The 14,114-nt window shown below is 56.7% G+C and overlaps 2 protein-coding genes across 2 annotated transcripts; both read right to left on the reverse strand.

Annotated features, from left to right (window-relative positions):
* Positions 1–3,541: 3,541 nt before the first annotated feature.
* J7T54_000007 (uncharacterized protein) lies at positions 3,542–4,746 on the reverse strand (the record flags this gene model as incomplete). Its single annotated transcript, XM_051509992.1, has 2 exons — positions 3,542–3,823; positions 3,871–4,746. The coding sequence occupies 2 exons, from the start codon at positions 4,744–4,746 to the stop codon at positions 3,542–3,544; spliced, it is 1,158 nt and encodes a 385-aa protein (XP_051359054.1).
* A 1,359-nt stretch (positions 4,747–6,105) lies between these two features.
* J7T54_000008 (uncharacterized protein) lies at positions 6,106–9,350 on the reverse strand (the record flags this gene model as incomplete). Its single annotated transcript, XM_051509993.1, has 3 exons — positions 6,106–6,959; positions 7,614–8,792; positions 8,954–9,350. 3 exons carry the CDS (start codon positions 9,348–9,350, stop codon positions 6,106–6,108), a joined length of 2,430 nt encoding a protein of 809 aa, XP_051359055.1.
* Between the last annotated feature and the right edge of the window lie 4,764 nt (positions 9,351–14,114).

The following is a 14,114-nucleotide window of genomic DNA, read 5'->3' on the forward strand; positions in this document are numbered from 1 at the left end:
TTCCAGGCAATGGAAGAGGCTGACGTACCTGCAGTGGCTTGGGATTGAGGGAACAGGTCAGACGCGTCGGCGAAAATCTGGCGATGCCCTCAATCGGGGGGTCGTGGGTGCAGAGGTTGAGAAATGGGACTCGAACCTCGAGAGAGTTGAGGAACGCGAAGTCACAATGTGTGTGGCGTGGGTCGGCAGGAGGGAGTTTTGAGAGTGGTGTGGAGGTAGGTCGATTACGAGAAGCGAGGGAGGGAAGAGGACGGGAGAAGAAGAGATTGATGAGAGGGCGGCAAGCGGGACTGGCTGGAGGCGAAGACTGGAAGGGGGAAGGGGGCGGCGGGCAGGCCGGCTTGGAGTCTGGTGCTCGTGAGCCCAAGCACCGGCCGGCGGCGATTGAATACAGTGGACTGGAAAAGTCCACAGGGCCTCTACTGGCACCTGATGGAGGTTGGGCAGCTGACGACCACACGGACACAGTGGCTGGGACCGTCTCGAAAGGGCGCGTACGACCGGATCAGCATGGATTCACCCTAAAAATGCTGGGCGCTGTCGCAGCCATTGCGGTTTTGAAAGGTACTCCGTAAAACAAGTGCTTGCAGGATAAGAAGTCATCGTTGCACCGACAAAGTGTGATGTCCCTTTACGAGGCAAGCCTTCTTTCCTCCTTCCGCCATGCCGGCCATCTTTTGGGTTGTTAAGTCTTTGGGCTTCAACATTGGGCTTCTCAGCAGTGGGTCGCGTCTTATGAGACATGCTAAGTTCTCACTGACCACGTTCGTCTGGCTGCCAGCCACCTGGGTTGACCCTTGGATTCGAATATTCGTTACATTGAGGTACGGTGCCGGCCCCTTTTCTCGCTTGCTAACTTAGTTGCGCCACTTTGCTCACCGACTCGTGGGTGCGTCAATTGCCAATTTACTACATATCCGTACCGAGGAGGAGGAGGGAGGTACTTGTGTCAGGGCAATCTGCGGATGCCAAGACCTTGGGACTCACAGCACTTGCAGTCTGCAGAAACAAGCTGACAGTTGAGAAAAGGGACCATGTTCGGCCAACACTGATATCCTTTCCATCCAGAATGATAGCGACCTGCATATGCAATCCGCCCGTTACCGTCTCTCGTCGCCGAACAATCATCAGCGTGCAGTCAACGGCCGGGTCGCGAAGTCTGACTGGCGAGAGTGAACAAATATGTATGATGAAGTGGTTGCTGACTCGCGAGGCTCGCGGCGTATCCGTAACACAGCACCGAGGCTCATAGTAATATGCCGTGGTACGTTCAAAGGAGCCTAATCATCACGCTGTACGGAGTAACACCTTTCAGTCGCCGCTGGGCCTGCCTAATAAAGCTGTCACAGGACCAGTGTTGCCGATCGATCTGCAGGTCACGCTTGTGCGTCAAAATCCACCGTCACCTCTTTGGGGGTTTGCACTTTACTTCTCGATAACGCAACCACTATCGTCAAAAATAGCCATCACTGCAGCTTGTATGTACGTAGGTGTGTACCCGTTGACGGCCCTCAGGCAACGAGACCAGCCATTCCTCCTGGCGCCATCGGTGAAACCAGCAAATGGAAAAACAACGACGAAGCAACCGAGAATGCCTATCTGTCCAGCACCCGCCACCTCCTCTCACTTACACCGCATCAACGACACCGCCTCGACGGCTTGGCATCGCCCTTCTGAGACTACAGACTGCCTTCTTTGGAGACCATTTACCCACGTCTAGGAGCCTTATTATCCTCTCCAAGGTGCTCTCACGTAACAAAGCCTCTTTGCTCGAAAAGCTAGCAGCCCTCTTGCTTCTTGTGAGCCAGTCAGCTGGTCAACGCCTTACCCCTCACCACCTGGACCTGCACTGACCTCATCCACGGATCTCCCAACATTGAGGGCTCACCGGTGAACGAATTTGAATGATACTCTGTACTACAATCGGTGTGAAAGCTGCCCTTTTTGCAACCTCTACAGTACAAACAGCTTGACACCTTCGAATAAGTTGCGGCCCGCCTCTCAGAGGAGGGGAGGGTCCACATATTCTGGTCGGTGATGGCGGCTAATGCGTACTTTTGTTGCAACTTGCCAAAGCCTATCAACGTCGTGATGCCGAAAATAGGATCATCTGTGGGAAGGCATATATGCACGTTGCAGGACGCAGTGTCCAGGGCTGGAACACGTCGCACGCCTCGCTAAAGACATGAGGCAAGCTTCAAGGCGCGCACAAGTATGCACAGTAACCAGTTTCAAAATCACATTCAGGATATGTAGCCCGGTGCGGCCATAATGTACGGAGTACGCGGGCGATAAATTACAATTTGGTCCACGCAGCTCTTTTTATGCCTTGGCAGACGGCGAAAGTAAGTCGAGACATGTCGATCATCCCTTCTAGACTCCGTCTGGTGCTCCGGCACAGGCGGGCGCGCATGGGTCACGTGGACATTCGGAGGATCGGTACGTACCTTTTCAAATTGTGAGTCTGGAGGGGCATGTTGAATCCCGGGTAGGTCAAATGGATATATCCCCGTGGCCTACTAAATACCAACATGCAATACAATGCTATGTAACATGTGCTATGATAGATCCGCTCTTGCGTACATGACTCGATTTTGAAGACTAAGGCCTCGGTCCGGGAAGTGGTGGACCTTGAGGGTGGGCATATTGCGGCTGGGCATATTGCGGCTGCGGTGGGTAGTGCCCCTGAGGCGCCTGTGACTGTGCCTGTGCCTGTGCCTGTGCCTGTGCCTGTGCCTGTGCCTGTGCCTGTGCCTGTGCGTGAGGCGGGCCGTGATATGGCTGTCCCGTAACATATGACCCAGACAACGGCGGTCCCGCGTAGCCTGACTGCCCCCCATGATACCCATACTGCCCGGGCTGCGGTCTGTATTTCGGATCGGGATGGTTCTGCAAGATTTCGCCCACCTTGCTCTCCACGAGCTTATTAGTCTTGTCAAGCCATTTCTTGGCCGAGCCTCCGAACAATTTGCTGGTCCCGGCGGTGGATGGTCGTGAGTAGCCTCCCGGGGGGGGTTGATGTTGGGGCGCATATTGCGTTTTCGGAGGCGCCGGGTACGCTGCTGGCACTGGCTGCCCAGAGAAGCCAGGGACTGGCCGCGGTGGTCCGCCAGAAGAGCTTGGTCTGGGTGGGAGAGGCGGGGGCGGATGAAGTGAGCTGCCTGAGAGTGGTTGGAGGGTCGCACTTCCGTACGATGCATGGCTAACGGGCGGCGAAGGCCGATGAGAAGTGACCTGTGTCGGCTGCGGAGGGGACTGATGCCCATGTGGAGTCTGCGGTGCCGAGAGAGATGACGGCGCTTGTGGGAACAGGGAGGCCTTCACGTCTCCCTGGAGCCGTGTACTTGATTCAGAAGGTTCAATGTCGGCATAAGCTGGTGGTGGAGAGCTTGGAAGGGTGGGTTCGTTGGGGAGTGTAGCGAACTTGGATGGTTGTGGTGATGTTGGCAGACCTGAATGAGATGTCTGGTATTCTGCTCGTGGCGAGCTCGTTGATGAAGCAGCCGCCGCCGGCGCAACGGAGTATGGTTGGGGCGTGCGTCTACCGGCGTTCAGGACAGATGGCGACTGTGAAGATGGCGGCGGCGGCGGCGAATGTGCATAGTTGCGACCTGGAGAGCCGGCGCCGGGACTTGGGAATGTCGGCGACAGAGATTGCTGGTAGGCATCTGCAGGAGTTTTCGGAGAGGATGCTGGAGGTGAGTGAGAAGGCACAGGCGGCACTGCGCCTTGCGGATGAGGCCACGAGACATTGTCCATTGGCCGCGGTGACGCTGCTGGAGATGCTCCGTGAAAAGGTGCACCTCCAAGCCCCGGACTCAGACTTGGTGGAGCATGCTCCGGGGCTCCAGGTTTTGGTGCCATATGTACATGATGGGGCGCCATGCCTTCAGGATACGGCTGCGCAGCCAGCGAGCCTACTAACGCCTCGTGCTGTGGTCGTGGAGAGGTATGTCCTGAGGATGGTCCAGGGTATCTCTGCTCCTCCTGCGGCGGCTCCTTGAAGGATGGTCGACGATACGGTCTATAGGCCACATTGGCGGTCATGGCTCCAGTCATGAAAGTACTGCTGGTATCCTGGTATCGGGAAGGTTGTGAAGCATCGCGATTGTCCATCTCGGGCGAATATGGCTTGTATGGCTTGTACTTCCACGAAGTGGTGCCTTGCAGTGGTGGAGACTGAGGCTGAGGCTGGGCTGGCTTGTTGATAGTCAACGGCGGCGGGAAATACGCACTGGATCCAGCAGAGGGACTGACTGGGCTCACAGTCTCCGGTCGTAGATTTGATGGATAATCGGTTGCCGAGACGCTCGATTCGCCAGTCATGGTGGGCGCCATGGTCTCTGGGCCGTATCCTGCGTGACCTTGGCGTCCATCATGCTCCGTCTTTGTAGCCGTCGCCGCGGCGCTATTGCTCGCGGAATCGTGACGCTCTGCCGGTGGTCGGTTTGTGGGTGTCGGCGTGACTACGGACGAGCTGTCGTCGTTTGGCCCAAAGTATGCCCAGGGGTTGGCCTGGGCTGGGGTGTCGGAGTTTTGTCGCTCGAATTTCTTGGGCTGGCTGTGGCTGTCGACTTGGCTGTTAGGAGATGGCTCTGCCGGCATCTCAAAGACGGGCGCGCCATCTGGCGACGCGTGTGGGATACCGCCATCGAGTTCTGCGACGAAGAGTGGTGGGGGGTAGCTGCCACCGGGATGATGTCGTTGGTGGTGCGGCTCCCGCTGTCGTTCGGCTTCATGCGCCATGCTGGCTCGCGCTGGAGCAGGAGCTGATTCTGTCGAGGTCGCAGTAGGATGCACGTTCGCAAGGCGATGTGTACTCGAGATTGCTGGGCTATGTCACGTCATGAGGATAGACGAGCGGTTGATGGAGAGGTCGCGCGAGGGCATGGACTGGAGGCACGTGCTGGTGGCAGGCACTTACTCCCCTGCCGCCACACCAGCTCCAGCTCCATGTCGAGGCTCAGCTCGAGCCAGCCAGGCATGCAGTGATCATTGCAGTACCCTTGAAGTGATCCCGGTCTCGTTATCAGTCTCGTCCATCTTGGCGGCGCTGAATCCGGTGTCCATGTCGATCAAAACTTTATTTCTTCGCACTCATGAACGCAATGCCATTGTTTTGTGGTTCTACCCCGTTTCCCTGTCGTCATGGCGTCTTTCTCAGCAGGATGGTACGCATAGCATGGCAGCCTCCAACAAACTCGACTACAGCGTTCCAAGAGGCAGAATGGATCTTCAACACTCTAATAATAAGTGGTTCGATGATTTACTTCTAGCAGATTGAGTGATGCTGCAGCTTAGTCGCCCATGCAAAAGCCCCAACAACATCACATGCAAATCCAGCCTGTACATCACCATATCTTCCACGACGTTCACCGACTGAGGTGAGAGATAATTAGATAGGGATCCAAGACGAATATGTACTGGATCAGTGTGTAGTTAGCATATTCTCATTCGGGCTCATTCGACTTCTATCCGATCGTGCGCCAATGACTCGATCACATGCATCATCGTCAGTGTGATCACGCGCGAACTCCCACATCAGGGACAGGACCACGACACCACGATCGAAAACTCTATTGGCATCATTGAAATTCCCATAGGGGCGCCGTTATCCCATCCACAATAACGCTATGTGTCTTTCATTATTTCTACTCAATCTCCATCGGATCCCCCCCTCCTTCTAATCGTCGTCACGCTGCGTGTCATGGCACAAAAGCCCCCCTCTATAACGCTCGACTCTGTGCCCATCCATTCATACAATCTCTACCTCCTTTTTCTTTAGTGTTTTTTCCTTCAGATCTAGACTTTCTTTTTCCCAAGTGGAGCAGAACCAATCAACACCATAGACAAGAAGCCAGATCTATACTCGTGCCAACGCGGGAAAATGTGGTAAAGAGAGACTCAATAATATTGGCACGTGAAGCCAGAAGATCGACGCAATGTGTCGTCATTCGCAGAATGGTATCGTAAAAGCAGTGTAGTTCGCGCGGAAATTGTGTTGTGTCAGTATGTTCCGGGAAATTAATTTTTTTTTTTTTTTTTTTTTTTTTTTCCCGCCAGACAGGACAAAAAGCAGCCAGGTCAGGTAACCCATCGCCGCACTCAGTCGTCCCTCTTCTCGCGGCGGCTCCCACGCTCAGCCCAGTGCCGCCGGCCCCGACGGGTCTCGTAGTGCGGTGCGACAGCCCGCACATCAGCCTGCGCACCCTCGATCGCCGTGCGCGTCTTGTTGCGGTAGCAGTCGAGCGCCCGCTGGAGGAAGATGGTCCGTCCGGAGAAGACGCGGCTCTGGAGCCATGCCATGCGGTAACCGAGATCGTTCAGCTTCGTCTCCTGCGCGCGGGTGGTGCGTCGCGTCCGAGGAATCGCCACCTCGCTGCCGTCGCGGTCGCTGCCCATGGGCACCTTGACCATGCGCGTGCGACCCGGACGACCGACCTGGCGGCCCTCCGTCTCCTGGATGCCGTCGTCCTCGACGTCCTCGGGGAAGAAGTGCGAGCCCGTGGCGCTGGGCGGCGGGCTTTGCATCTCGCGGGGGAAATAGCTACGTGGGAAGACGCTGCCGCTCTTGCGGAAGCTGTCGGGGATCTCGTTAGTGTCGACGCCGTCGAGGGTGACGCGCACGCGCAGCCGCGAGCCGCGCACATTGTCCTCGACGAGGATGAACTTGCGCTTCCTCGCCTCTGGGACGTCGGGGAACAAGCCACCCTGGTCGTCGGCAGCGGCTCGCTCGTGACGGCGCGCCGGGACCGCGGCGCTGGAATGTGGTGCCATGTGAGACATGGAGCCTCCGGGGCCGCTAGCAGGATAGCCCTGGCTGGCGTAGCCGGTGAAGACCTGCGCCTGTCTCACGTCGTCGGCACTACCATGCTGACCGTGGGTCGGGGGCGCGGCGTGATGGTGGTTGTGGTGATGAGCTTGTTGAGCCTGGTGATGATCATAAGAGTGTCCCTCTCCTATTGCACAAGTCATAGTTAGCGCCGCGTCTAGTGAGTGTTCTAAAGTCAGAAGCAATGAGGTTGAGTACTAGGTGTGCAATGAGGAGCGGAAAAAGCAAAGGCAAGGAAAGAAAGCAAATTGGCCTCGTCCAAACGGGGGATGATCGCCTTGGCGATATATGTACAAGATGTTGTAGGAGGTATGCATCTTGCAGAACAAATTCTTCAGTTAAGTCCCCCAGATTCCATAAGTCCCCCAGATTCCATAATCTCACTTGTTCTCGTGCCCGTTCGCATCTCCCGTTGCCATTCTTTGACTCGCCCTCGATCTCTTTCTCTAACATCCACCTACAGAAGAAAATAATACTAGAGCACGCGGTCGTAGTATACAAAAGAGGCCCTGCCTGTATTGACAAAGAAGAGAAGATGTGATGGAACGAGTACTTTTTTTTTTCCCAACGACGAATGTGAAGTGACATGGTATCGACAAGCAGTGACAACTCCAATAATAACAGCAAGCAAGCAAAGCAGGACAGTGACGCGCGAGACGTGGGGGGGGGGCAACAGAGGGGTATATGTGCAGCGCGGTATAGGCGCAATGCAATGCAAGAAGTAACAGATAAACATCCGCATGGGCTCGTGTTAAATATCACATCTGGTGGTGGAACATACCAACTTCATCGGCCCCGCCCTGGGCACCGTCGTGGTGGCTTCCCGGGTGGTGGTGGTGGTGCATGGGTTGCTGACCCATGCCAGCCAGGCTGGGCTTGCCCATGGGGTTTCCGGTCGACGACGCCATGGGTCCGGGTCCGGCGGGCATCCCTGGCTGGCCGCCGGGCACCGTGGTCATGGATGCGGACGCGGGGTGCGGTGACGACGCAACGGACTTGCGCGTGTTCATCTTGGCCATGCGGCGCACCCTGCGACTCCGTAGCCGGGGGTCCGAGTTGCTGTTCCGCCAGCTGTCGACGGCTCTCTGGATCAGACCTCGCTTGCCCCGCAGGGGCATGTTGAGATGGGCCAACGCCCATCCCACGCGGTTGCAGTCCGTCTCGTACATCAAGCGGTTTCCGCGGTACTGGTCCTTGGGGCAGCAGGCGCGCGGGTAGACGCAGTTCTCCTGCTTGAACTCGGGTGACAGGCTCTCCGTGTCCACCGACTCGACGTCGCACCTGATTGTGTACTCCATCTTAACCCGATCTCGCGAGTACTCGAACGCAATCCATTGCACCCCGTTGCCGTCTTGCCTGACGACGGGAGGCGTCGTGGCCGGGATGGGACCCGGCGCCGCGTTGGGGTTGACGCCCGCCGCGCCACCGCCCGGGCTCTGGAGCTGCCCCTGCTGCTGCCCGTTCTGGGGGTGGTGATGCTGAGGCATGGGGGAGGACTGCGGCTTGTGCAGCTGTAGAGGCACCTGCGGCTCGATCTTGGGCCGGGGGCTGTGGGTCATGGCCTGCTGCTGAGTATGCTGCGGGTGCTGGGGATGTTGCGGGTGCTGCTGCTGCGGGTGCTGAGCGTGCTGAGGCGCATGCTGGCTCATGGGGTTGTGAGGAGCAGGATGCGACATCATCATGTTCGGTTGCGACGTCATGGGCTGCTGCGGGTGCTGCGCATGTTGGGCGTACGGCGAGGCGCTCGGTTGCGGTGGCATAGACTGGTACTGAGGCTGGTGGGGGTAGTACATGGACTGCTGCATGTGTTGCGACGGTGGCTGGCCGTAGATGCTTCGGTGCTGGTCATGCTGCGAGGGCGAGGGCACCGAGGCAGGCGAGTTGCTCTGCGGCGTGTGGTACGACATGGGCGGGTAGGGAGGGCGCGGCATCTGTGCTGCGGCCATCATCTCGGAGGTGTCTGTGCGATTTGTCAGTCGGTGCTCCTTGTCCCCGTATCCTCGAGTCTCCCCCAACTGCTCCGATTGACAAGAGGCCAGGACGCGTCTCTCGGCGCGCCTGCTCTGCTGTGCTCTTGCTCTGCTGTGCTCTTGCTCGGTGCAGTCGGACGTGGTCACGTACCTGCGGAAGCGTATCCGCTGTTCGCGCTCGGGGTGTTGTAGGAGCTGTGGTGGCCGTAGTAGGAGGGAACGGTGGCGTCTTGGGCGTGGTGGGCGTGGTGGGCGTGGTGGGCGTGGTGGGCGTGCTGGCCGTTGGTGTGAGGCTGGTACGGTTGGGCAAGCGAGTGACTGGTCGAAGAGGAGTATCCGCCCTGGTGAGAATGCTGAGCCGCTGCTGGCTGGGCGTGGTGAGGATGCTGCTGCTGCTGCGCGTGGTGAGGCTGCGACGCGGCCACGGGCGGAGGCGGGTGAGCTGCCTGAGCGTGGTGCTGCTGGTGGACGACGCTCGAGGGTCGCGAGTGGTGCTGCAGCTGAGCAGGCGAAGGACCTTGTGGCTGATGCTGCGCCGGATGCTGCATGGAGAGAGTCCCGCGTTAGTGATCGGTCGTCGACATGTAACACGACTCGACTCTATAGACTAGGCAGGCAAGGAAAAGATGGAAAGGCAAGGACGCGATGGTGTTTTGTAATGGCCCCCCGGGCGCTGTCAGGGTCCGCGAGCTGTGGTGGAGCGGGTCCAGTCTCCCCTGGTTCGCCTGCTTGCTTGGGTGCTGACTGGGATTGCGCGGGTGAGCGGACTAAAATATTAGACCCAGAACCCAGAATTATCAGGACCCAGCACAGAACGGGACAGAACCAGAGAGGCACAAGCTCACTCTGCAATCACCAGCCCGTCCCAGGAGACTGGGCTGGGTACGCGAGCACGAGGTGAGGTGAAGGTAATGAAGGTTCCCTGGTCGAGAAGGTGAAGAACGTGTGCAAGGTACACACAGTGTGTGCAAGGCGGACAGGTGGAGGACAGAACAGGGACTATGGGAGCGAGAGAGCGAGAGAGATGGTGAGCCTTACACAGGTAACAGTGGCAGAATGTCGAGCTTGTCGCGAGACTGGATGCCGAGTGCAAAGAGCTTGCTTCCTAGGGCCGTCGTTGACCAAGAGCTTCGTGTTTTCTTCTCGTCCTCTTCTTTTTCGAGTGCCTTGAAGCTCTCGTAGCGATCGAGTAGGTGAGATCGCGATCGTGGTGTGGGTTTGTATGCCTGGTTGACAGTGACAGTGACAGTAACAAGGACAGCGACGGGGGGGGGCCAGAAGAGACGAAGAAGCAGGGGACAGGATATTTGAACCAAGATTATGGGGGAGGATTGGGGCGCGGTAGGATCTGGAGTGGGTTGTCAGACGGCGGGATAATGAACGTGTGATGGGCTCCAAACGGACGGGGGCGCGTGGTCTGAAAGGGACAGGACAGTCAGGACTCACCAGGACAGGACAGGAGGCGTCGAGGTTCAAACGTGGAGTCTGTCTCTATCCTGTCACTTTTCCCGATGTGATATCGTTTAATGAAATGACAGGCTCCAGTTCTGTCATGCACCGGGAAATGCCGACAAGCAGGCACCTCTGGTCAAGCAGCTCTGTACAGTAGGCTTCCAAGCTCAACGAGCCGTCTTGTCGGGAGCATGTGTGGCATCATGCCTGCCCGCCAGTACTTGATTTTGACGGGCAGCCGAGAGCTCGTCATTGCCGTCATCCAGCAAGACCCATGAGAAAAGAAAGGCAGGCAAGGAACATGCTTGACGAGGACAGCTTCGTCGTCTCTCCAGTCCTCGCCCACTGTAGAAACAGGGGGCCAGGCTAGCTGGCCATGACCTGGGCCAGGACAGCCGGAGGGCTGCCAGGATGTTTGACTTGGGGATGGGCAGGGGGCCTTTGAAGAGGGGGCGTGCATGCAAGGCAAGGCTGGTAAGATTGCTCAGATGCGCATGGCAGAAGCGCAACAGGGGCTGGGCGACTGTCCACCCAGTGACCAATGGCTGCCGTCGTGGCCCCCGTCGGGCAGCGCTCGAATGGAACAGCTGCCAAATGGAGAGTCCACAACCGGGTCTAGTCGCGGACAGGGATCACGCCGGGTTTGGCTGCTCCATCTCCTGGTCTTGCTGGATGGATGCTTGCTTGGCGCGTCTCTCCTGGTTGGGCGGTGTGGGTTCGGCATGGGTCCCAGAAGCCCCTTGTATTTCTCCAGACGCCGTCGTCACGCCAGAGCAGAGCAGAGGCCACAGGTCTGGGCTCGTTTGCTCGTTGGTGACCTTTCGGTTATTTCACATATACGACGACGATGACGCAGGTACCGTAGGAACAAGCCGATAAGTATTTGGTCTATTCATAATAGGTGAGGAAATGCGGTCGTGCTGCTAACATGGTTCGATTGTCGACAGACAAAAGGCTCGGTCTCCATGGTGGAACCCCGTCCGGGACTCGCGCGATGACTACGTGGACTAGTGACTTGTTGGTCTCCTGCCACGCACGAGTGAGTGCTTGTCTGCTATCCGTGTGTTATAATAATAACGAGGTGATAATAATCAAGCGCTTGTGCGCATCAGACAAACGTCGCGAGCTCTTGCCGTTGTACGTGGTGCTTCACTGCTTGCGGCGCAACCTGCAGCCTCCCAAGCAGCCTCGAGGTACTGTAGCCTTCGGCTCCGAGCAAGCTGAGATCGGCTGGAGCGCACATGATTATCGCAAGACGCTTGTGAATGGTGACACGGCATCATCAGCGGCCAAGTAGACGTTATGAACACCGGCGTCTCGGATCATCTCCCAGCGAAAACGCTGACGTCTGGACGCAGGCTGGTGTGATTTGGGGTGAATTTCCCAACCAGTACGCGCCTGTGATCGAGGCTGTTCTCGATCTCTCATGTTCCTCCGGCCCTTTTGTCAGTGACCTCCGATAACTTGACCTCCGAACTTTTCCACCTCACCTTTCAACTAGGTGCTGGCAGAAGCTCCCTTCCAATCTGCCAACAGTGGACGGTCCTCGCACGCACGCCGCGTGTGGCTCATGCTCCACCCAATGCACAGGAGCTCGACGGAACCGCATTAGTGTAATTTCGTTGGCATTGGGTCGCACTCCACTGTCGGTCTGGCGCAGTGGCGTTGACACGTTGACACGTTGACACTGCCGTTGATGCGCAACGCCGCAAAGGGACTTTTCAAAAAAGGTCGTGGTCTAACGTTAATTAGCCGTTCTCCTTTTGTCGTCAGTCGACACGCTAAAAAGGATACCTTAGGCATGAAGTCCCCGCCGTTCCGATCCTTCTTGGCTCTGTTGGGGAAGGAACAAACAATAGCGACAGATGCCTTGAAGATTCCTAATTGGGAAAATGTCCTGTTCGGGAGACCAAGGTCCGCTCACGATTGTGTGATGAGGCAGGCTAGCACGAGCTCAGTCTAGCAAACTAATCATTGTGATGAGGTGTTAATAACACGCAGTGGCTTGCCTCGGTTTCCGTAATTGGGCATGCTTCACGGCTACTGGAAGGTGGCTGAGATTCCGGTCTCCGTCGCTGACGTCGGATGTCGTCCCAGACCGGGAGGCTGGAGGCTGGAGCTGTCAACCAGGCTTGCTTGTTCATGTTGACGGGGCCCCTGCCTCGTTGGTGGACTTGCAACCGTTAGCAAGCCCCCGGCGCCCCAGTCTTTGGAACGGCGACGCAGGCAAGCGCGAACGGCCAATGCTACCTCTTGGTAGAACCAGAGCGCCGGTATTTGATATCAAGCGCATGAAGCTTCTATAAGCACGAAGCCGAGCTTGCTGCTCGCAATTTGCCAGAAAGGCACTGGCATTAAATGGCAGCACTACTACCGTCGGTGCCGACAGCGAACAACATGCGGCTGTCCGTCTCGCAATGACACGTACGTTCCTCGCTCCCCTCTGCCACTGAATTCTTCAATACGGAATATTAGTGTATACTCATTGACACGTATAGAGAATCGGCAGCTGCTGATCCACTATCGGAGCCATTTGCGGGCACGGCGTCCGAAAGTGAAACACACAGGCTCCCTTGTAATAAAACGTGCGGCCCCAAATGAAGATGTTGGTGGGCTGGTGGCACGAGTCAATCTCGGCCTGTGACGGGTCGCGGATCGACTGACCGACCAGCACAGTCGCTCGCAGGTGCTGGTAACACGTGAACATTCATTTTCTCGAATAAGCGAATTCTGGAATGAAAGGCGAAGAGTGGAAGAAGATGAAGAAGATGTGAATCATGATCGAAAGGCTGAGGTCCATGCCTTGACAGTCTTTGAGGCTTAGTGGTATAGGTCTAGCTTCTTGTGACTACCTTCTATCATTGATCTCTTGCCCAACCTCCATATCGTCTTTGCGAGCATTCGCGACGGCTGCATCTCTATATCTGTAGATTTTCTTTGTTATTATATGTACTAGCAAGTAGTCTTGTTATTGCTTGACGAAGAACGGTTGAAAGCGCGCGGCTTCTTGGTGGCCTGTCGATACGCTAGCCTAGGCATCCATGACCCAGGGACCCTGTGGGTGACCCCCAGTTCTTGGGGATACCTTGCAGTCCGGGGCGAAATGTCGCCGATAGTGCGACGCTGCGACACTGGACGGGTGTTGCAGGCGTCCTTTGTTAATGTGTAGAGTCTGTAAGAGATGATTTTGTACCTGCAGGACCCTTCATAGCAATCCTTGCGACGTTGAGGCCAATGCTATGACTTTCTGGCATTCTGCCCTGCGCGTGTTTTAGCGGGTGTGTCCGTCTTAAGTATCGGCAGACCAGGATGTCGAAAACGCCGAGAGCAATAAGGTTGTATATAAGGTTGATAGATGGCGGTGATATCCTTGAATAGGTAGTTGCTGAAATCCCTTCGGACGAACGCAAGAATCAAGTGAATTCATATTGCACCCGACTGCAGAGTTTTCATAGTGCTTGACCACGCTGAAAACCGACAATGCATATCAAAGGCTGGATGACATGAGTGCACCTAGGGTACTCTGGAGGAACAGGAGCAAAAGAGATGCATCTATCATCACCACTACCACCACCATAATACGGCTCTTGCTTGCCCACCTGCGTGCTTGGCTGGCTGCTGCATTGCATCAAGCTAGACTACATATCAGCTGGCCTTCCCGTTAATCACATCCCACATCGCGGGCTGGTCGACGCATAGCATGGCCTACCGCATACATGTACGCACGCAGCATGGCATGGCATGGCATGGCATGGCACGCCATGCCATGGCCGTACCAGCTCGCTGGTATACATTTTTTTTTCGCAGCCCCTAACGACAGCAACCCTATGGCGCTACCTTGCTGGATCGATGGCGGTCGT

This window comes from Emericellopsis cladophorae (assembly GCF_022114955.1).
Source record: "Emericellopsis cladophorae strain MUM 19.33 chromosome Unknown NODE_78_length_79612_cov_115_010121, whole genome shotgun sequence".
In the NCBI taxonomy this organism is placed as follows: Eukaryota; Fungi; Ascomycota; class Sordariomycetes; order Hypocreales; family Bionectriaceae; genus Emericellopsis; species Emericellopsis cladophorae.